This window comes from Photinus pyralis, unplaced genomic scaffold, assembly GCF_008802855.1.
Source record: "Photinus pyralis isolate 1611_PpyrPB1 unplaced genomic scaffold, Ppyr1.3 Ppyr1.4_LG1, whole genome shotgun sequence".
NCBI lineage: Eukaryota > Metazoa > Arthropoda > Insecta > Coleoptera > Lampyridae > Photinus > Photinus pyralis.
In genome coordinates this window covers 58,783,773-58,807,088 of record NW_022170249.1, presented here as the reverse complement: position 1 = coordinate 58,807,088, position 23,316 = coordinate 58,783,773, and the positions used below count along the sequence as shown (strand labels likewise).

At 37.9% G+C, this 23,316-nt stretch overlaps 1 protein-coding gene across 3 annotated transcripts; it reads right to left on the bottom strand.

Annotated features, from left to right (window-relative positions):
• Positions 1-1,381: 1,381 nt before the first annotated feature.
• Positions 1,382-22,018, bottom strand: LOC116160661 (glycogenin-2-like). 3 transcript variants are annotated; one of them, XM_031473920.1, is made up of 11 exons: positions 21,791-22,018; positions 17,668-17,803; positions 16,933-17,107; positions 16,719-16,881; positions 16,539-16,665; positions 9,546-9,726; positions 7,729-8,361; positions 3,704-3,905; positions 3,614-3,652; positions 2,620-2,709; positions 1,382-2,574 (listed from the first exon to the last, which is right to left on the bottom strand). In XM_031473920.1, exons 1-11 carry the CDS (start codon positions 21,795-21,797, stop codon positions 1,547-1,549), a joined length of 2,781 nt encoding a protein of 926 aa, XP_031329780.1. In that variant the 5' UTR covers positions 21,798-22,018; the 3' UTR covers positions 1,382-1,546. The 3 variants fall into 3 exon arrangements, with proteins under 3 accessions (XP_031329780.1, XP_031329781.1, XP_031329782.1); XM_031473921.1 differs by lacking the exon at positions 7,729-8,361 and adding an exon at positions 9,432-9,449 and having other exon boundaries at positions 21,791-22,014; XM_031473922.1 differs by lacking the exon at positions 7,729-8,361 and having other exon boundaries at positions 21,791-22,013.
• Between the last annotated feature and the right edge of the window lie 1,298 nt (positions 22,019-23,316).

Genomic DNA, 23,316 nt, shown 5'->3' with positions numbered 1-23,316 from the left:
CCGTTGTTTTAATGAATAAACAACGAACTAAGCCGCCTGCGGACTGGGAAGATCTCAAGATCGCTTAGCGCAGGTATAAGGACCATGTTTGAAGATAGAGGGAACATTGAGGGTCTTCTGGAAGTCCAAAAATTTCATAAGATCATTTCGAAAGACCCGGGGCGAAAGTGGGGACCCTGAGGCTTCCATGCGGCGGATATATACGTCTACCGCGGGTGATGCTCTCAGTACATGTCTCCTGTAAATACATTTTCCTGACTCTGGGGATTACGGACTCACCAAAAGGAGCTACCCGGATCGGTCGCTAAGGTGGTGACCGTGGGATCTCTGAAATAGGCGGCCAACACTTTCAGTCTATTTAAGAATGAATCAAGACCGGACGGGATATTCCAAAAGCCTTCTTACATTTGTTACACCTCTTTAGAGCCTACCTGGCTGTAGTGTAGAGTATATCCCCAAAAGCTGGCGGAAGGAGAGAGTTGTGTACCATACCTAAGCCGGGTCCTGCCAAATATGACATGGCGAAGGATTACAGGCCCATTAGCATATCATCATTTCACCTAAAAAAGGTAGAGACGCTGGTGATGGATTTGCATAAATGACGAATGGGTACTGTATTATAGTGTCCTTAGAACACTATACATCTATTGGTTGGAGTGTTGTCTCCACTGCTATGGTGCCTGGTGCTAGACGGGCTCCTCCGCACTCTGATCGGGGAAGGAGCGTATATACACAGGGATACACGCATAACTAGAAAGTTCAATTCTAACCACCGTGAAAGAGCTCATGCAGGGAACCCTTGAACAGGGGGATGGGTGGGACAGTAGCCCCCTCTGTTATCAGCGCCAGAATTGAAAACTGAGTGACCAGTCAATTCCAGGTACAGTGGCAGCAAGCAACCTGACTCAGGGTCTTCTTAACAGGACCCCTTGGCACATCTGTCTTCTATAAACTTCTAAAGCTAAATAGAAGTTAGATTAGGAAGATCACCGATCGTGTCCTCACAGGGCACTCACTCACCTGTACAACAAGGGGGTTGTAGGGAAGCCCAGTTCTGAACGTCAATTTATTTCAGGACCCGCGTCCCATTTTTAATAAGAATGACAGATGTCATGTCATTGCAATACACAATGATTTGTTTCACTTTAGCTAACGTCTGCTATAAAATAAACATACTTTATTATGCTTCATTTTGAAAAATAAAATGCTGCACATTCCCGAACATTTTCATCGCGCGACCGGACTCCGGACAAACTTTTGAAAATCCTAACTGTCCGTGTGAAAACTGTGTCATCCCTAACTCAAGTTGGAAAACTTCACTTTCTTCCCCAGTTACAGTAACAGTACAAATAACTATTGTCTGGCGCAAAAAACAATAATCTTATAAGTATTAAATGCTTGTGTTTTTATTCCATACATAAATACATAAAGTAATACAATTGTGATAACAAACATACAGAATGAAAAAATAATAGCAAGCTAAAATATGTGAAAAACACATGTATCCTTAAATAAAATAAATAATTTTCAGCTGTAAAAAAGCAACTCATTTTTTACCACCCTTTGCTGCTGGCTTTTTAGGAGCGCTACCCCCACCGGCGGTAGATTTACGCGGCGGAGGAGTCGGACCCGCGTCCGCCGGTGGTGTTGTCGGTTTTGGGTCCGCCGGCTTAGCAGGTGTGGGCTCCGCCGGTTTTGCAGGTGCGGGGTCCGCCGGCTTAGCAGGTGTGGGTTTCGCGGTTGTCTTGCTCGGCGCTTTTGAAGGAGGTGACGCTGCGGGTGCCTTTTCTTTATCATCGGACTTCGCGGGTGGGACTGGTTTGGACGTATCAACGGTGGGTGCAGGTGTTGGTTTTTGTGCGGGAGGTGCGGTTACTGCTTTGGGAGCCTCAGAAGCGATTTTTGGAGGGGAAGGTGATGGTGCCTTTGCCTTTTCGTCATGTTTCGCAGGAGGAGCTGGTTTGGATGCTTCAACAGTGGGTTTTTGTGGTACAGATTGTGGAGGGACTGTTGTGGGGGGTTGAGTTACTGTTTTGGGCGCGGATGGGGCGGGAGCATCAGGAGCCTTTTGTTTCTCGGCGGGGTTGGTGGGAGGAGCTGCTTTAGATGTATCAACTGTGGGTTTTTGTGCTTCAGCCTGTGGAACGATTGGTTTAGGAGTTACTGGTGTTGGGGCGGATGTAGCAACCGAATGAGGTGCAGTTGCAGGTTGTGGAGGAATAGGTGCGGATACTGTAGTTTTCTGTGTTTCAGCCTGTGGAGGCGTAGGCTTTTGTAGTTCACTCATTAGAGAAGGGGCTGGTTTGGGCAACTCGCACACAGTGGGAGAATCAGGTAGGGCAATAGGTGGACTGACAATTTGCTGTTTTGGTATAGGTGCAGGTGTAGAGGGTGCCCCAACCGGGCATACTGAAATAGGTGAAATAGGTGTAGGTGGTAGTATTGGCTTTTCAGTATCTTCAGTTTTGCCACATTTTGATTGTAATGCAACAGTTTCTGATTTAGCTACAGGAACTTCTGTTGGTGCTTTCGGCAAAGGAATCACAGCAGGTTGTTCAGATTGAGTTGCTGCAACTACAAAAGCAGATGAATCGACCATCGATTGTTCTTTTTATATACCTTCAGATAACTGTGTTGATTGAGGTTTGGTGAATTCAGGTTTAGATACCGATTCTGGCGGTGGTGTTGGTGTAATATCTGCAGTTGTTGCTGCAATATTTGGTTAATTTAAATTTTTACATAGTGCTTTTAAAATGATCATGCAAAACAATCTAAAAATCCCAGTGTAAAATGAGTTAGTTGTTAATTTAAGCTAATTTGTCTTTGAACATGCCTTAACACTTTATTGTAAATATAGACTATAAAATTATAAAACATGACAGTGTGATAAAATACATAAATAATGTGGCAAGAATCTGGACCTATACAAAATAACAGTTTTTACACATAATAAAGTAATAGTTCGGTTTCTAATATATTGTCTATATGTAAAGAAGGTGAAGTGTAAGAAATTGACTGATCTTCATATTTATGTTTCTGTAATGTCCAGATCCCTTATAAAAGTATCAGTTCCCATGTACAAAATTAATAACATGTGGTTGAAAGAAAGATGATTCATTTTGCAAATGATCCCATACACAACAAAAACAATAGAAGTTAATAACACTATAACTAACAGGTAGATAAAAACAAGTCATTAACAAAAACAAACTTCTAATAGAATCAGTACGTACTTATCTTAACTGAGGTTTTTAGCTGCGGCTACTATCCGTTGATTAATATTTACTCCATCTGATATAGACGGTGATAAAACAATAGTTGATGCGGAGGATACAACAAACGGGTAAATTCATATAAAAGTTTAATTTGTTATAATATATACATAAAAATGAATATTTCTAAAAAAATAACTTAACATTTGGCTGTATCAGTTCAGTGCCCTTAAAGGATTTACTCAAAAATAAATATAACCATAATTTAAAAAAGCCATTACAAACTCTAAAGATCAAATTTTATACATTAGTCTTAACTCAAAACGATCATTACATTCCGCATTCATTTAGCTATTGTTATTGTTTTAATGGAAGCATTTTTGTTGCCATATTTGACTGACCTTGTTTAGCTGCTTCACTTGGAACTGCATGACTTGGTTCTGTCAAAAGTCCAATATCAAACAAAATTTTACATTGTCTAAGTAACAAACCTTGAGATTGATCGGGTGGTGCTGGGGCAGTGTTAAGCGTTTCACATATTTTAGTCCAGATATTATCAAAGGAATCGCGCCCCATGTAATCAATGTTACCAACCTCCCAGCCTTGCCTGCGTAATTGATCTTCTAACATAGCTTGTTCGGCTGTTCTAGGCGCTCCAAGAGTCAGTCGAGCGAAAGCACCCGCCAATCCCGCCTATATTAAGTACACTTTTAGTATAGAGAAATAATAACACTGCAAATAATAGAAAAAAAGAAATGTGCAACTGAAATTTATCAACTTTCTTTTCATAATAGAGGTAGAATTTGCACTTACGTTCAATTATATTACACAAAAGTAACATAATACCTACTTTATTAGGAAAGGTGAATAGAAAAACACATATACTACAGTTAAATTAGCAAAATGCAAGCAAAAAAGGGGCACAACACTACATTTCATCACACTCAATGTAAACAAAAAGCTTACAGAAAAAGTGAAAATGAAAAACTGCAAAAGGATCTATTAGATTAGACATATTTTATGTACGGGGTTATTACAAATGATGTTCACGATTTCAAGCGTAATAAACCTAATTTTATTTATCATACAAAGAACCTGAGGGATGTCACCCCATCAGGCGCGTCCCAAAGTGGCGGATAGGGGAACGGTCCAAGCGAGTGAGCGTAAGTGACGCATAGGTTAATGCTAGGGATAAGGATGCTCGTGGCTAATGAAACAGCGACTGGTAACAACCATAGACAGCATCGCGGACCAGCTACCCCGCCTAGCTGTCGTGTCTTGGCCAAGGGTTTGCATGGTTTAAACGACGCTGACATTCACATTCATCCATCATGTCGATATGCACTAACCTGGTGGGCTCAGGATGATGCGGGGTCTTGGCTTAGCCGCCTGGACCAGGAGGAGATAATCTCAGCCAAGGGTCAGAGGGCCGGATCAAGCCTGGTTTCTCTCAGTGGACTTGGATGGCCCAAGAAAAACAAAAAAAAAACTAACTACTCCTGGAGCACCTGGTAGAGCCTAAAAAATCTCCGGGCAGCGTGCCAGCAACTAAAAAATATGAGCCAGGAACCAGGGAGCTCTACGCAACCTGACCTCCCATTTGCTGAAGTGGAGCAACCTGGGAGCTCTAAGCGACCAGGAAATGCACTTACCAAGGCTGCACTGAAGACTGGGACGGAAAAGCGACACAGGTCTGATTGAAGCACTCCCAAGGGAAGTAGCTCAAAAGCCGCAAACGATACCAGAACCTTTAGTCAAGCAGCCACAGTAAAGCCCTTCTTAAACGCCCAGACAGTTAAGCCTATCGAAATTTATATGCAAATGTCATCCGCCATCCAAAACAAGAGACGTAGAATATGCTATCGGCTAAAGTCTTTTTTAGATCGGCATAGAGAACTGATCCCAAGTTACAAGAATGGGGATTATGTAGAAAAGTAGAATGAGGTACTGCACACTTGCAACCATCGATTTTACGTGAAATTCACCAGGGTGACGTTCAAACTCCAAGACGAAGGTCGAAGGCGCGGGGCCAATACGACTGAAAAGAGCGCGACTCATCGGTGAGCTGACTGAAATCAATCCCAGATCATAAGACCATTAGGAAGACAAAACGTGACCAATGGAGAAGGTACTGTGAGGAAATTGAACAGATTCCACAGAGCTCTACAAAAAGGAACAAAGGGTAGACCGCAAAAGAGACCTTGGAGCTTTTGCTTGAGTCACATTTTCCGTGATCAAAGATCCTCGCTCAAAATCACGCGGGCGAACCTATTACTCTGGAAGCACTTCTCAGGGGTACAGTGGACATTGGCAGATAGTGAACCTAACCAAAGTTAGGTGGGCAGTGAAGACTTTCCATCCGTATAAAGCCTCCACACTATGTATGTTACTACGGGCAGGTATTGCCCAGGGATACTTACCTATGACATGGAAGGACGTATAAGTCGTATTCATACCGAAACCAGGATGAGACTCATACGCCCAAGTCAAGTCATTTAGACCCATCAGTCTAACGTAGTTTCTCCTAAAACTATGGGCGTTTTTAGATATAGAAATTATCACTGCCTCCCTTAACGACTCTGTAGTGGTTCATGTTCAATATCAATGAGCACAATAGACCAAAAGGTCGCAGTTCAGGAACCGACTGGGACCACCTCTAGTACAATAATAATAATAATAAATACAAAGACATTAAATGGTTACATTTTAAGGCAAAACTCAAAAGTTTCATCACAAGCACTCAGAATTATAAATCAATATGAGAACTCCTTGTGGCATGACAGACGTCAAGTCCGTAATTGAGCTCTTGCCACACCAAGTATATTTTCAATCGAAATCAGGAACATCATTTGTAATAACCCTGTATAATGAGGTCCGTATTATACACAATTTTTTTACCTAATTTCCGAAATTTTTACCATTTGAAAATGTTACTATTGTTACAGAGCACTATTACCAAATGTGGGACCAAAGCCAACATTTAAAGGCACGGGTACACATTTGAGCACGAATGCGGATGAGGCAAGCCGAGGCCGCATGAGCATGCAGATGTGGACGACTGCACGAGTCACATCGAATAGCCTCTTTGGCTCGCTGCTTACATGCCTCGGTCACAGCTTACTTACTTGAGCTGTACCTCGGTCCTCACATGTGGATAGTTCACCATACGAGGCACACCCTCGGCTTGCCTCGTTTGCTCAGATATGTATCCGCCTTACTGTGGCACCTATTTTTAAAAGATTAATTATTTTATAATTAACATTCAATTGGTATTATTCTGTAGTTGTATTATTAGAGTGTAATAGTAATAGTATATTTTCATGCATTGTAATACAAGATTACTTACATTCGTCTCAAACTATTGCTTGTGTGTTGTGGCCCAGAAATTCCTGAACCGAATAGAAGCCCTTTGTTAAAAGGATTTTTTTAATTTTCGCTTTAAATAGAGCATAGTTGGTTTCTTTAATGCAATCAAGCAGATGGTTAAATAGTTTCTGGGCCATAACATTAGTTCCGTTTTGAGATTTAGACAACCTACAAAAAGGTACACATAGATGACTTCTAAACCTAGTATCATAATCATGTAAATCACTATGAGTTACAAAATTACTAAGGTTAGATTTCACGTGACAAACACAAACTAAGATAAAGAGACAAGGTAAAGTAAGAACATTTAATTTAGTACAACTACTCCGGTAATCGTCACAGTAGCCCAATTTATCGACGACTCTTATGGTGTAAGCACAATAGAAGAAAAAATTGACATATCGATGATAACAAAAGTAAGCAACTGATCTGTTGACCCTCCCACCCAATTCTTATTGTCTCGTCATCTCCGAAACATCACTCAGTCGTTCCATTTCGACCTACTAGCTTCGAATTTTTCTCTTCCAAAACGCGAAAAGGATAACGATCAGATTTCCTCTGTTTGCACACACCTCTCAAAGTTTTCCTCAGTGCAGCGCGGCACTGGGGTAGAAGGAGGGCACCACTGTCTTTATCGCTTGCTATACGGACTGATAAATGTGGAAATAAGATAAGATGGCTTATTACTCCTACAAAAAGTAATGCCTCTGGTGGATTCTTTTCCACCTAATGGTTCAATTTGTTTCATACACATCAATTCACGATTCAATCGAATCAATTTACGATTATGGAAATTTTCAACTGCCAAATAACTTCAATCGGCATACCCACCACGAAATCGACTTACATTGATCTATGTAAACAATTTAAATCGTTTACCACTTGCTTTCCTGTGCTCACACTTCCTCTAAAGTAGTATTTCTGAAATACTAGGAATGTGGGAATGTCAATAAATGGAATTGTAACTAACACTGTATGATACACACATTACATCCTGTAACCATAATACTATTATGATATAAATTCTGGCAATAGGGGTTCTAGAGAAAATGAAACTCATTAAATGGGAGAAATTTTGTAATGTAGGCCTTGAGTAATACATTAACAAATTTCAATTGCACATTTTCTGTCGAGTTATTTAGCTACTTACACTATTGTCAAAAACTTCATTAGACTCGTGCAAAGCGCTTTCATTGGTTACACTGCTAGCTGACTCACAACTTTGTGGTCGTGCATGTTGGGTGCATTCAGTACCAGGTTCAACATTTGTATAGGAAGTACAAATATCTGGTTCTGGACTAGGGGGTTGAAAGGATTGTTCTATGTGAGAATGAACTGAATCATGTAGTGGGTGTGGTGGTGGTGTATGATCTGATTGATTACTAAAACTAAATTCGGGCTGATTAACGAATGTGTCTACATGAGATTCTTGATTGTGACTCACATTATGAAGCATGTGTGTGTTAGTATCATGATGAAGGAAATGAGATGACTCTGGGGTCTCCTGACTATGTTGAAATGTAGGAATATTATTATTATCATGTATTTCTGAGGCTATGTGGACGGATGTGTCTATATTTTCACTATGAACATTAGGAACACATATTGTATTTGATTGAATCTCAAAGTTGTCAATTTTTTCTTCATATTCTTCCCAGGGATCCCATACATTCTTTGAGGTAGGTTTATTATAAGACGAATCGGGATTGAATTCGTGATGAACTGTTTGTTCCATACTAGAGTGAAAAGGTAAAGGAATCGCAGCGGGTACTCTGCTTGGTGCCTGAACAAACATGCATGCAAAAGAAAGAAAATTTAAAAGTTATTTCGTGCTTTGTACTCTCGATTATCTAGAACAGTCTAGCTTTTAACAACTAAAAATAACAAGCGCATTTAAATAAACAAACGGCACAAGATGCTTAGTATGCCTGTTAGAAAGCAAAATAATCTTCAACTCATTAAAATGTTTCATTCCACTAAGTACATTAAGATAATTCTCATACAACACCAATGCAAAACAATTAACTACGCTATTTTGAGAAAACTCACAAGTACCTTTAGTTTTTAAAAAAACGCGTAGCTTCTTTAAATTTCATTTTTTTTAAATCAAACACTAGACTGTTCATCTCTGATGTTCGCCACATACTAGCAATATAAAGGTACGTAGACAACTAAATGTCTAAGAAAAGTAAAACATAATCCTAGAAAATTATTCCAAGTGCATATTCTACTTCCATATTTAACTAAGTGAAGATAAAGAACATTTCTAAGCACACAACTGGAAATGACGATTGAACACCTTTTAACCGTTATACTACACTTTCCAAAATTTCTCAAATCCCACTACAAGGCGGGATAGAAAGCACATTTGAGTCCATTTCTTCTAGTCCTGTATGGCACATAATAGATGCATACTCATTCAATAATTTACTTATTAGCGACCCCTGTCTATGGACATTGTTTAAGTTATCAAGAAGAGTTTTTTGTGTTCCAAAAAGGCAACAAAAAGTCATTTTCTTTTTCAATTTTGAAGTGTCAAAAATTAAGTTGGAATTTTGTTACAATTTTGCCGGCCTTTGATGTACGTGACATTCCAAACTCTATCTATATTAAGCTGTGGAAAAGCAACAAGAAACGGAAGAAGATATTAAAATAAGCGACAAAATTGCAAACTAAAATAGAGAAATGAATCTGAAAGAAATTGAATCACAAACTAAAGAAAAGGAATTGACCAAGTTAAAAAAGAATTGAAACAATGACCCCCGTCCCTCCAACTTGGAGTGCTCAATCATAATTTCAGATATGTGATCTTTTATTAAACAAAATAGTGCTTCAATCACTTTTAGCACTCACCTTTTGCTCGCTATCTGACTATATTGATCCTTTTATTAGCATGTATGCATTAATTAAAGTTAATCTTATTGGCAGTAATAGAATGGATCACAAATAGAGGTAGAAATATCTTACCATTTCGGGTGACAGGATTGGATGAATGCACGAACAGAAAATATTCCACCATTGTTGCAGTACAACTCGCAAATGCTGGAGGTCCGATCCCACCTGAACCTGACGAGTTTCCGAATCGAAATATTGTAACCACGGCTTAGAGCTGCCGATGAAGTGGATTATTTTGACATTACCTCCGAACCTAAAAATTTAGTAACCGGTAATTAAATTTTTGCTCCATTCACTGGTTATCTAATTAATCTTAATTATTAGACTAATTCAGGTAATTACAATTAGTCAGTTATCCGCGGTTATGTAGTGTTGTGACCGACATTTAAGCATCGGTATCACACACGTGTTCTACGAAACTCACACCCCCTCCTTCACATAGGTGCAAAAGTCATATTAAATTGCTGATATTTGTATGCCCCGCTTTATTATTAAACACAAAACTGTTCAAATTCCCACAGGAAAATTTTTTCTTGGTACATACGTAATTGGAAATTGGTTTGTTTTGGATTTCTTCGTTTGATTTGTGCAAAAATGGTTTAAAGATCTTTTAATACAGTGCCCAAAGCCCAAATCCCCTAAATTCGGAATGCGTTTGCAACCTTTCTGTGTGCTCTTTTACGAAAAGATTCTGCAATTGGTTTCATTAGAGCAGTATTATGCAAAGTGTGTGCCGTGGCACACTGGTGTACCATGGTCATTAATTGGTGTGTCACGGAAAAAATAATATTTCTTATAAAATTAAAAAAACGAACCCGCGGAAGGAAAAAAGTGTTCTTTGCAAACTTTTCACTTCTCAAAACTTACTTTCATAGCAACAAAAACTATTCATTAAAATTAAATTACAGTTTACTTTTTATGTTGCTTATGTTGCTATGATGAAAGTAGCTATTTAAGTTTTTGTTTCAGTGTAGCGACACGTAGGCCTGTGGTGACATCGGTGCGCCCGCAGGCGCTATGAAGGCGATGAGCAATGAATGAACGCGGATGCGATGCATTCTTTCCTTAAACTATGACACTCCTCGACTTTTTTGTTTTTTTTTTTAGAAACTTTCACACAGTGGTACATTTTCCCTCAAGTCTAGCTATACATTTGTTTCTGAGATACGAGGGTAAAAACCAAAAATTGCCTTTTTGGAACGTTATCATATCTTTTACTACCCATGTGAGATATAAAAAGGTAAAAGAAGGTCTGGAGTTCAGACATGGCGCGCGCGTGTCGTGTTTGTGATAATTCTATAACGAATTGTGGGAGCTTTATTCAATGCACAGGCATTTGTTTAAATTGTTTTCATATCGAATGCGTGGATATAAGTGAAAACAAAATGATGGAACTAAAAAACACCGGTCAAATTAACCAATGGTGCTGCAATTTATGCTCTAATAAGAGTGATGTGTCAACTTGCGTACCCGAATATGTAAGTAGGAACGCAGAATTGTACACTACCATTCCCGATTTAATCCAACAAAGCATGGAATACGTCTTCAAAAATCTCTTCCTCCCGGAAGTGGTAGCCCTGAAGAATGAATTAAATTCACTTAAATTAGAAAATCGTCATCTCAAATTGGAAATACATAAGCTCAACGAAAGCGTATGTAAACCACAAACCGTATCGTACTCGAAGGTCGCGTCTGCTATCACAACAGATACAGGCCGGCAAAATATTCAAAACATTAAAAAACCCAATAATGATAATGTTGCAATAACTGCAGGGTATCAATTTCCACCTAAATTAACTACACAACCAATTAAAATGACTAGCCTAAGTCCAATCGTAAATGCCAATCAGCAAATCAATACAGTAGCAAATGCTACTGTACAACAACCGAATCCCAACAGTAATACTCATCTTTCAATTAAAAGCAATACATCCTCAAGAGATGCAAGTCAAATGTTTCCACGAGGTTCACAAATGGATTCGGAGGGGTTTACTGAAGTCACAAGAAGGAAAAAATCAAAAAAAACCTATACTGGAAGGCTCAGGTGAAGATACAACCATTAAAGCGGCAAAAAATTTTTCCCACTTGCATGTCTACAATTTAGATCCCACCGTTACGACGGCTCAAATAATTAAGTACTTAGCGGACAACAATTTCGCAGAAGCAAAATGTGAAAAATTAAATGCAAAACGCCCTGATGATTACAGCTCGTTCAGAGTCTCAGTTCCAAGCGATCAATTCGAGGCATTGAAAAAACCAGATCTGTGGCCAAAAGGCACACGCATGAACAATTTTTTATTCCGGCTGGTCAACCGGAATTCTCCAACCTAACCAATATAATCGCGGAATCCCAGTGTTTGTTATCGACATTTCTAATATTATTAAATATTCAAAGTTTAAAGAATAAAGTGAATGACTTGCAGGTATTAACGAACCAATATAACCCCCTATTTTTGTGTGTGACTGAAACTTGGTTAACAAATCATGAATTAGACATATGTAAAATCTCTAAATATAATAATAAATATAATTAGTGCTTTCAATAGACAATGCGTAAAAGGTGGTGGATGTGCAATTTGGGCACGGTCTGATGTTAATGTGGCACCAATTGATGTGTCGCCGTTTTGCAGTGATAAAATACTGGAAATATGTGCGTGTAAAGGTCATTTCGGGTGCTTAAAATTCACAATTATAACGATTTATAGATCTCCATCCGGAGACTATAAAGCTTTTCTTCGCTACTTGAACGCAGTAATAGATCATGTTTACGAACCGAATATAGCATTGTTTGTGGTAGGCGACTTCAATGTAAACTTTGGAGCAAATGATGGAAAATACAGGGCATTAAAAGACCTTTTGATATCGTTTAATCTTCTAGAAACAGTTCACACGTTCACGAGAGTAAGCAAATATGCTAGCTCGATACTTGATAACGTCTGTACTAATGCATCTATACCAATAGAAAGTGAGGTACATGACGTTTATTTTTCTGATCATCGAGTAATTACAATTTCCTGTAGTCTACAAATGACTCCAAACCATCATGCAAGTGACATGCTACGAAGATGCTTCTCCAAACAGAACATTGAGCGCTTCTCATCGTATTTAACAAACGAAGATTGGTCTGAAATCTATATCGTAGACGACATCGATGCAAAATTTCACAATTTCATTACTACCTTTCAATATTACCACAATATATGTTTTCCGTTAAAAAAATTTCGACAGAATCCAAACACTAAACCCTGGATCACGACTCAAATCCGAGAGTCAAATGCTAAGCTGAACGATATGTATGTCCTGCAAAAACAATTTCCTCTACTAAAGAACAGGTATCAAGTAATGAAAAAAATTCACAGGAATCTTGTAAATACCACAAAAAGACATTACTATGACTCTTTTATTAGGAATGCGGAAAATACGAGTAAAGCCACGTGGAAAGTCCTCAATTCGCTAAGTGAAAGAAAAACTCAGCCCCATAAAAACATTGAACTTAAAGATAAGCGGGGAGTACCTGTTACTTCTCCTTCAGAAATAGCTGAGATCTTCAATAAGTTCTTTTATAATGCACCCATATACGACTTCGAGAATCAATACCAAATATTAATCTTCCAACATTCCATCTGGAAATCAGCAAACACTCAATCTTCATGTCTCCATTTTCTGAAGAAGAAGTACTCAACCTCTTTAAGAACATAAACTCCAACAGCTCGCCTGGACTTGACGACGTCTCCCCTAAATTATTAAAACAAGTGAAACTTAGCATTATCAACATCATTACTCATTTAATTAACTCTTCCCTACTTTCCGGAACATTTCCAAGTTGCTTTAAGAAAGCAGTGGTATCCCCGATTTTCAAAAAAGGCGATACCTCAAATACTGTAAATTATCGACCGATTTCGCTTACGTCCTCTATAGGAAAAATTTTAGAGTATGCTATGAAAGAAAGGATCACTTCTTTTATTGCAAAATTTAATATCATCTCAAATAAACAGCACGGCTTCCGTCAAAAACAATCAACCACAACTGCTACTAAGGAAATATACGAAAACATTCTCCTCTCACTTGAAAGAAAGCTCGGCATTAGGGGAATATTCTGTGACTTAAGCAGTGCTTTCGACTGTGTAGATCATGATATTTTACTACAAAAATTGGATTGGGCAGGTATACGGAGTACCACACTTAAATGGTTCAAATCGTATTTATCGAACAGGACCCAAGTTGTTCGCATACCAACATGGTGTAGCAATATCAAACAGCAAGTTTTCTCAGAGACCTTACCCATTACAGTTGGAGTTCCGCAGGGAGCAGTTTTATCGCCTACTTTATTCAACATATATATTAATGATCTCGTTTACTACATGGCCAATTATGCAGAAGTTATGTTGTATGCGGACGATATTAACCTCTTGGTCAGTGGAAATCATAGTTGTTTAGATGCCCAAACTAACTTAGCAGTAAGTCACGTTTATAAGTGGTTAACTGCTAACAAATTGTTTTTAAACAAATCTAAAACCAAATCTACGCTGTTTAATTTGTCCTCATTGCAAAATAAGAGAACAGACGCTCAGATTCAAATAATGAATTCGCCTATCCAACATACGGAATCCATAAGGATACTTGGTATGGTGTTTACCGACAACCTAAAATGGAAGGAGCACATTCGATTGTTGAACGCAAATATATCAAAGGCAACATATAAAATCAAGCAACTTAGAAACATTTTATCTCTGGAGACCCTAATGACCATTTACTACGCCGAAATTGAGTCACGACTGCGATATGGCATAATCATCTGGGGAATCAGCCCACAGACATACAACACTCTGCTTCTACAGAAGCGAGCTGTCCGATCTATATCAAGAGTTTCTTCAATAACAACCTGCAGACCAATATTCACTCAGCTCGAATTACTAACGGTTATTTCATTGTATATTTTTGAAGCGGCATGTTATGTACATAAGTTGAAGCCTCAATTCACAAACAAATACAACATCGCACACGCCTACAATACACGGTTTGACCAAATTAGGGTTCCACAACATAGACTGAATACAACAACTAACAGTCCCCTTTGCATGCCCATTAAGATCTACAATTACCTACCAAAGACCATTAAACACTTACCTTATTACCCGTTTAAAAGAGCAATAAGGAGATACCTTGTAGAAAACCCATACTATAATTTAAATGAATTCTTTGCCAGGTCAACTCCGTAATTCCAGATTATTATTTCTAGTTTTTTACTTATTTGTTGATTTTTCAATTATGTGTATGACGAATGTATGTAATCTTCAAATTACTAGGACATAATAAAGATATTGATTGATTGATTGATTGAAAACGGTTTGTTTTAGATATTTTTACGTAGGATGCAGTGGCGTAGTAAAAAAATTATTTGGACCACCGTTTCTGAGATTTGACCCCCAGTTGGTATTTTTTAAATGTAACACATATCTTAACGTCATTTTTTGCATTTTCTTCCGTCCATTTTTATAGGTTGGTACACAGAAAAATAATTTAATTAAAATTTTGTTTATTTTTGAAAAAAAAATTCTAGGCCTTTTTTTTCTAAAATCCGTCCCGTTTTTGCGTTTCCGTATACCTAATATACATAATCCATAACAAATAACAATAATAACAACATATATTTATCTTTCTCATACAAAGCACCCTATGGCAACCCTGAGTCTAGGAAAAAAACCCGTGAAAAAAAAACCCGGAATAAAAACCCCCGGAATAAAAACCCACGGAAAGAAAACCCCCCGGAAAAAAAACCCTGGAATGAAAACCCCCTTTTTTAAATCTCCACAATAGGTATATACCTATAGTATAAGTTATTCCAAGTACAAAATCTGAAAATTGGATTGAATTTTTAGATTTTGTACTTGAAATAGCTTATAACTGGTATATACTTGCATTGTGGAACGGGCCGGTTACATTGTAAAATTTCTAAAAGTGCGAACTGTGTACTCCTGTGCTGAATTAGCTTGCAAAAAGCGTTGTTCATTGACTTATACCCGGTTTCACAAAGAGTGCTAGGTAATCAATGATTATATGGTATATGATTGGTCGATTTTTGATGTTTACCAAATGACATGGGCTCAAACCAACGTTATTCATCTGTTAAATATTAACAAATGATTGTGATCTTAATCACGTTTGCGAAAACATACTTTAAATTCATTTAAAATTACACCAACAACATTTAGGTCATTTAATCCCAAAAAGGAAGAAAGCAAAATATGTACTGCTGCAAAGTAGGCTAAAAAATATCTGCGAAGAATACAGCGCCGGACAAAGAGATGTGGTAAACTTCTTAGAAGCTATAGGTCATAATATTAGGTTTAATTAGGGTTAATGGTAGTTTAGGATAATATCCAATTACGTATTTTGTAAAAATTGTGAAAATTTGTTAATAGAATATCTCAACCAGAGTTCTGTTTGATATTCCTGTTTCAGTAAACTATATGCAACTTTAGCTCTCGCGCAATATTTCCTTTTTTTTCCCTGTGGTTTTTCTTCCGGTTTTTTACCAGAGGGTCTTTCTTTCCGTGGGTTTTTTCCGGGTTTTTTTTCAGGGGGGTTTTCTTTCCATGGGTTTTTATTCCGGGGGTCTTTATTCCGGGTTTTTTTCCAGGGGCCTTTTTTCCGGTACCGGGCAACCCTATTCGCCGCCTATTCGCGATTTTTTTTAATCCATTCATACAAGAAAATATATATACATTGACCTCATGTGCGGAATAAAAGGCAGGTCAGGCACGCCTGGCTATCATTGCATAATAAGATTATCTAAGGCCACTATTTATAACTTGACCTTGGATGCCCTAAAGAATACCGAACTGCTGTCACTTTACATTGGCGTTCATCAATAGGTTACAAAAGAGATATCAACTTTTCAACCTTGTTGTGTAAGTAGATCCATTAACTTCTGGATATACTGTGTTTATGCATTTACCACAGGAGGTTAACTTTCCAAATCGCTTTTCGAAATGTTTCCAATAGTGACAACACAGATAAGGCCATATGCCTTTCAATATACATTAACATGTAATATATACTTACTGTTTAAATGCAGGAAGGTATGAATAACAAGCGGTTGAGCATGTATTGTAGATAAAAGGCAAATGTTTACTAATATCTTTATGGGCCCAATCGGAAAAGTATAAATTAAGTAAACCTTGGTCCCCACCTACAAATGTTGGGGCATAATAAATTAGTTACAAATTTGATTGCTCCACTTACCATCGAAACTGCCTCTTTCCAGGGCAAATTTGACAATGTTACTGTAGGTCTCTTCCGATGGACGGTATACAAACACCCCAGAATTAAAACAGTCGGGCCAGCCTACATCGGGCGCTGCCGAAAACTCTTCCTTATCGAACAATTCGTCTGCATTAGCTAAAACCTACAATAAACCAGTGTCAGTATCAATAATATAAATCTCTCTCAAACTCACCATGGTGTCTGCGTCCAGAAACACGCACTTTTCGAATTGCGTCAATCTCCAACAGTGTAACTTTGTAAAGGTTACGCCGAGTTCCGGCCGTTTTAACAGTCTTAAATTAGCTTCATCTTTCGAATCCAGAATATTCACATCGACAACTACATTGAATACTGATGCCAACTTTGCCCTAAACAGAAATTAATATAGTCGGAATTAATATAAAATAAAGCGCAATTCTAACACTAATAAGCGGGCACTTAGAAATGAAATACTGTAATTGAGGGGGTACAATATCATAACAGCATTAGGTATATTCTGCACACTTCAGTTATTGTCAAGTTTCTTTCAGATGCAATTTCGATCGTCAGTTAACATTGCTCAAAAATAAAACGTGTGCATTTTACTAAATTGGGAAATATTCTAAAATTACCTAAACCTATCAGAAAAATCTTGAGGCAACAGCCTTACGTTGTATAGATAACAAACAGAGAGAGAGAAACAAGTATTGATGCAACCTTATCAGTGGAAGATGAGGTAAATTATAGCCTAGAAACGCCACTGGCGACACGTTTATTTCACGCCTCTATGTGTTCGCAAGGCGCCTATATCGTGACCTTCGCACAATCAACTAGTTAAACTAAGTACAATTTGATATAGTTATATCATACTATATTACATAATAGCTATATGTTTACATTACGACACTTAAGTTCGGTTTGTATGTTAAAAAAATGTACCTATACTCACCTCATAACAGGTGTGACCCCTGGCGTTACCAAAACAGCCAGCTGATGGACTGTGTTCACTTGTCGCAAAGAATGTGCCAATACTAAAGCTCCCAATGAGTATGAGTCATTGGTCGCCAAAGTTACCCACGCGAACCCTGAAAGGGAAAAACATACATCAGAAATTTTGTAAACTAAAGGATGCTCTCACGGCGACTCAGCTGGTTTCTAGTAAGGGTAGTCTTTAAAAAGTTCTGTGATGTCACGAAAAAAAGCACAAAGGACTTAACAGTTGTCGCCATTTTAAATCCAATATGGCGGGCGCTTTATTATTTTCGATATTGCGAAAGGACAGAACGAAGATCTTAAAACACTTTCCATCTTTCTTACGATTGCGGAAAATATGTACTGTACAGGGTGACCAAATGTTGATGCCCTCAGTGTGATCCAAAAAATTCAGTTCATGTTAATAACGAGTGTTTTCTTGAATTTCATTCTTACATCATTTTGGGATTTGTTCTCATCAAAATGAGAAACTTCGATACTAAACTTTTATTATAATTTTTATAATTTATTATAAAGATAAGTATTTAGTTTTTTTAGAAATCAGTTTTTTCAAATAATTTTTAATCGAGTCCGATTCTTCAAATATTCCGAACAGTTTTAAATAGCAAACAAAACTGCAAAACTTTGCCGAAACAGCAAAGCTACCCATGCAATCCCACCTAATCTGTAATAAACCCCTAAATCGGATCTAAGAAAGTGGCAGAGCACATTTGACCCATTTTCAATAGGCTTGTTACATGTGGCATATATAGATCAACTGTGCAAAGTTTGAACCGAGCGTTTGGCAGATACAGAGAGACGTGACCCAAAATAGGAAAAAGATAAAAACGTAATCTAATGCAAAATTCGTTTATAATAAACGAATTGCGTACGTACTTAATTGTTTAAATTGCGCGATTGTGAAATTCATTTTTTCAAAGATGATTTATTTTTCTAAATATCGAAAAAACACAAGGGATAGAAGTTGCATACTTATAATCAAATTTTACATTAGATTTTTCATATATTGCCTGATTTTCTGGTTGTAGCACTATATTCTTAAAAATCACTGAGATACCTTGCAAAACGTAATTGAGCCATTTTTTGAAATTTAACAGAGATCAATACGGCCGAGGAGTTAATCACGAGGGCAACTCTTGTCTCTCATATAGGAAATTTCGAGGAAATAGCTGGGAAGTATGTAGGAAATGGGACGAAATTAAAAGAAATACTGGGGATATTTTAAAGGAATAAGGAAATTCTGGGGAGATATTAGAATATTTTGAGAAAATTCCGAGGAAATTTAGAGGAATATAGAGGAAATTTTAAGGCAATAAAAGGTTTCTATAGGGCGGTAATAGTACTCGTTTCAGGTTAATTCGCAGAAATGTTGTGTAAATTTGGGGAAAAGTAAAAAAAATGTTGCGGGAAATTAAGGGAAATGGGGGCAATTTTTACACAGTGAAAGAAATCTTTGTCCCCTTAAAAGTTGTGACCAAACTTTAGGCGTATAGGAAGGTTTTTTATATGTATATAGCATTAGACTACGTCTATTTGCCACAGAACTAAAAAAGCCCCCCCCCCCCAATTTGTTTTTTCAATATTTTTTTTAGATAAATGTGCAAACGAAAAATCGAAGTGTGCCTAAATGTGCAATAGAAGTGCAAACGAAGGAACTATTTCACGTTTGACGATTATTTTAATGTTGGGGGGACTAAAATCGTGAAATTGCCCCCCCCCCAAATTTGTTTATTAAAAATATCTATTTTTAGAAATGTGCAAACGAAAAATCGAAGTGTGCCTAAATGTGCAATCAATGTGCAAATAAATGCAGTATTTGACGTTTCATTATTTTTCTGTTGGGGGGGGGGGGGCTAACTTCACGCGGATGACAAGTAGTCACAGTTTATGTTTTGGGTTAGTTGTAAAAAAAGTGTTATACAATTCCCGTAATTTATTTATCGTTGCGAATATTCGGGAATATAGTAGTCTTGGGACACCTGCGTTATTCTTTGACTGATGTACCGCCTCCAGTAAACTCCCCGCCTGGCGGTGTCTTCAAATCGGTTCGCGACCGAGATCCGACGAGCTAATCCATTTTTTAAAACAATAAAAGCATCCAGAGTTTTTAATTGTTTATTTAACATACATTAAAAAACTTTTCAGTCTCGGTTCAGTGCCATAGGCCATAGCAAATTAAAACAACAAATTAAACTGAAGATTCGAAACGAGCGAAATCGAAAACATTCACGAAAATGCAGAAAATTCCATGGTGCGAATACCTGAGCAATGAAGAAGAAGAAGCTGCTGCCTGAGTACATTTGTTAGCACTCACGTGTAGCCTAGTGAAATCGGGGGTTGCCAGAATAAAACTAGTACAAACTGGAAATTTCCGAAGATCTTCTCGCGAAGTTCTCGAGAATTCATGGGAAATATTTGGCGTGCGAAAATTTGTTCTTCGCAAAACCGGATATTTCCGGAAATATTGCAAAATTCGCTTGTTCATTGGGGCAAACCTATTTCTCGTATTGGCATTTTAGTCACACCTTATGGATGTTTTTGTAATCAATGTCAACAGCATGTTTCACACCAATGCGACTGGCACTCATACGATGCTCAAGGTACGCTCAAAATTGATGCCATGAAATCAAATAGGAGTATTCGCACTACAGCCATAGTGTAAAGAAAAGCTTTACACTATGCTACAGCTTAACACACACATTCATTTGAGCGTCGCTTTCTTTTGCCGGTGATATTTTTTGGCTCACTTTCATTTAACAGCAAAGCGATCAACAACTGTTCATTGGCAAAAAATCATTTTGTCATGCCCGTGATCATATAGAAAAACGCTTGAATTTTGAGCGCATACCTTGAGCAACGTATGAGTGGAGCGTGAGAACAAGCTTCACAGCAAGGGACGTTCACGCTCCACTCAAGGTACCTACGCATTGGAATGAAATCAAATAGGAATGTTCATACTATAGCTAGCACCAAGCTTACACGCATTCCTGTTTGATTTCATTGTATCAATTTTGAGCACCGAGCGTGAGCGTTGTAATAAGTGAGGAGGCGGCCACGCGCATTAAATACTTACGCATTTTCGGGTTAGCTCTAACGATTTTTTTTCGAAAATGGTGTTAGCAGCATCATGAAAGTTACATTGGATTCTAAAGCCTTTTTCCACGTGTCCCTTGCAACAGATTTTTTATATTTTTAACGAAAATACTAAAAATATTATGTATCATCAAACGTATCAAAAATCTGTTACAATAGAGACATGTGTCCTTTATCTTGGCATCAAGGGGATAAAATCCAATTTACTCAAAATTCCCACGCCTCTAAAACTGTATAATTTCTGCCCAAGCCCTTCCCTGATCCCTCCCTAGTCGTAATGCAGAGAACGTACTTTAACGCGCAAATGATGTGTAACGTACTAGTAAACAATGTACAAACCAAAGCGATTGAGTAACACTACAAAGCAAATTTATCTCAAGTATATGAATGAATGATAGATAATGCGAGTTGGAAGTTTTTAAACGTCGTTAGCCAAGAAATTTTTCCAAAAAACGTAATGTACTTCGCTCTATATATAGGCACCCCATAATCTATAAATACTTCGCAGCGTAAGTTTGAAATAATATAGGATCCGAAGATTATTTAAATATAGAAATGCCTCGCGCACTCCAAAAACTGAAAAATCTTGAACCACCGCCCACAAATTCCAAAAAAATATTCCAATTTACCACACGTCTCTACAGTTATGGAATCGAAATTGTAAAACACGTGCTCTCAAGTTTCAAATTCAAAAGTTTGAGGGTTATCAAAGAGGTTACATTTATATACGTTAAGATAGACAGTGCAGCTTAATGAAGCTAAATACATAAATGCATCTAACGAAAAACATTCTTAACCGCCCTCATAGAAAATTTTCAATTAAACTGATTGGCTGAGGAATGTCAAACCCAGACGTCTATAAATGTTTAAAGCAATAAGGAAGCGAAGACCGGCGAGATGATATTAATTTAAATTTTTTAAATTCGTCCAGCACGTTTTGAAGGTCAACGGGTCACGTAAGAAACTGAATGAAAATAGTCACTTACCACCCATATTCCTTTAACCTGGTAGCTTGGCTACAAAAATGGTCACTGCACTTGTAATAAAAACAAACGTGTGAAACTGCGTTACTTGCTAATACTAGCCCGACAGCACAACTATGCTGCCTGTTATTTACTACACGATTTCACAAAGGCGAGAATGAGAATCTAACGTAAAGACGTTCACGGCGCAGCCCCACGTCTAAGCGCCGCGCATCCCATAGATTTGATGGTCATGATTCGGGATCAGATATGATAATGAACTTTGATTTTACTACCAATAATCATTCCGATTTAAAGTATCCATGTAACAGTAACACGGCCCTAACTCTCCTCCTCTCCTGGTTATAATTTATATGAGTGCACATTTCAGTGACGGGTTCAGGTTTTTCGCCCTGAGACAAGGGAAAACTTTATTTGGCATTCAATTTCAACCCTTGCGACTCACTATGAGACATTGTGATTGTGACAAGATTGAAAGGAAATCGATTCAGAGCGCAGTAATAGTAATGCTGTGGATGGTTGAGTTGTCCCATCATGAAAGAAATTGACTAGGTACCAGAAACATGCTACTACAGTTTATTTTTAGCGCGTTTTTGAAAAAATAATATACGCCAGCGTTTCCCAACCGGTGGTTCGCGGGGTTCGCGAGCGCTTTCCAAGGGGTTCCCAGAACAAAAAACGATAATGGCGGAGTTAATTTACTTAAGCTAAATTTAGATATTTCAATCATGTATAGCCCTAATGAGTAAATCCATTAAAATCGTTTGCGCATGATTGCAACATTCAATGCGAGTGTAAACGAATGAAAAACGCGCTACAATATATTTCTTTCACTTCTCAACTCAGTGCTAGCTTTGAATATAAAATATATATTCAAAGGTGCTAGGTACACTTGACTTCATGACAGGTTTAACTTTTAACCTTAAAGTGAAAGTGATTAGGAAAACCACTTCAAAGGCAAACTATGGAACAGTGGCTGAAGACAGAGAGTATTATTAGGTCCGATAGACAAAGTAAGGAGATACATGAGGTACCGCCTGACGTTTCTGCGTCATCATCAGTTACGGATCGTGAAGTAACACACAAGGATAGTAGTGACGTAGCGGTAGCACCTCCCCAATCTAGTAAAAAGAAATGGGAGTATAGTGACATGAAAACAAAGAAGAGAAAGTATTTTTTTTTTTTTTTTTTTTGCCTTTATTTTTGAGTGGGCGCGGTTTCAGCCAAGGCTGCTCTACCAACCCAACCCACTATACATTTACAAATATCCATGCCCCAACCCGGATTCGAACCAGGGACCCTTAGCACCACAGTCCAGCTGTAACTGGACTGCGCCACACGGGCCGGAAAGTATGACAATGTTAAATTATGAACAAGAATAAGTTGGGTTCGCCAGCAAAAAAAATCTAAAGAGGGGGTTCGTTGTTAGTAAAAGGTTGGGAATCACTGATATACGCTATTATATATTCGTGATGGCTGGCTGGCTGGCTGGCTGTACGGCTGAGATCTCAGCAAATACAATAGCTGGA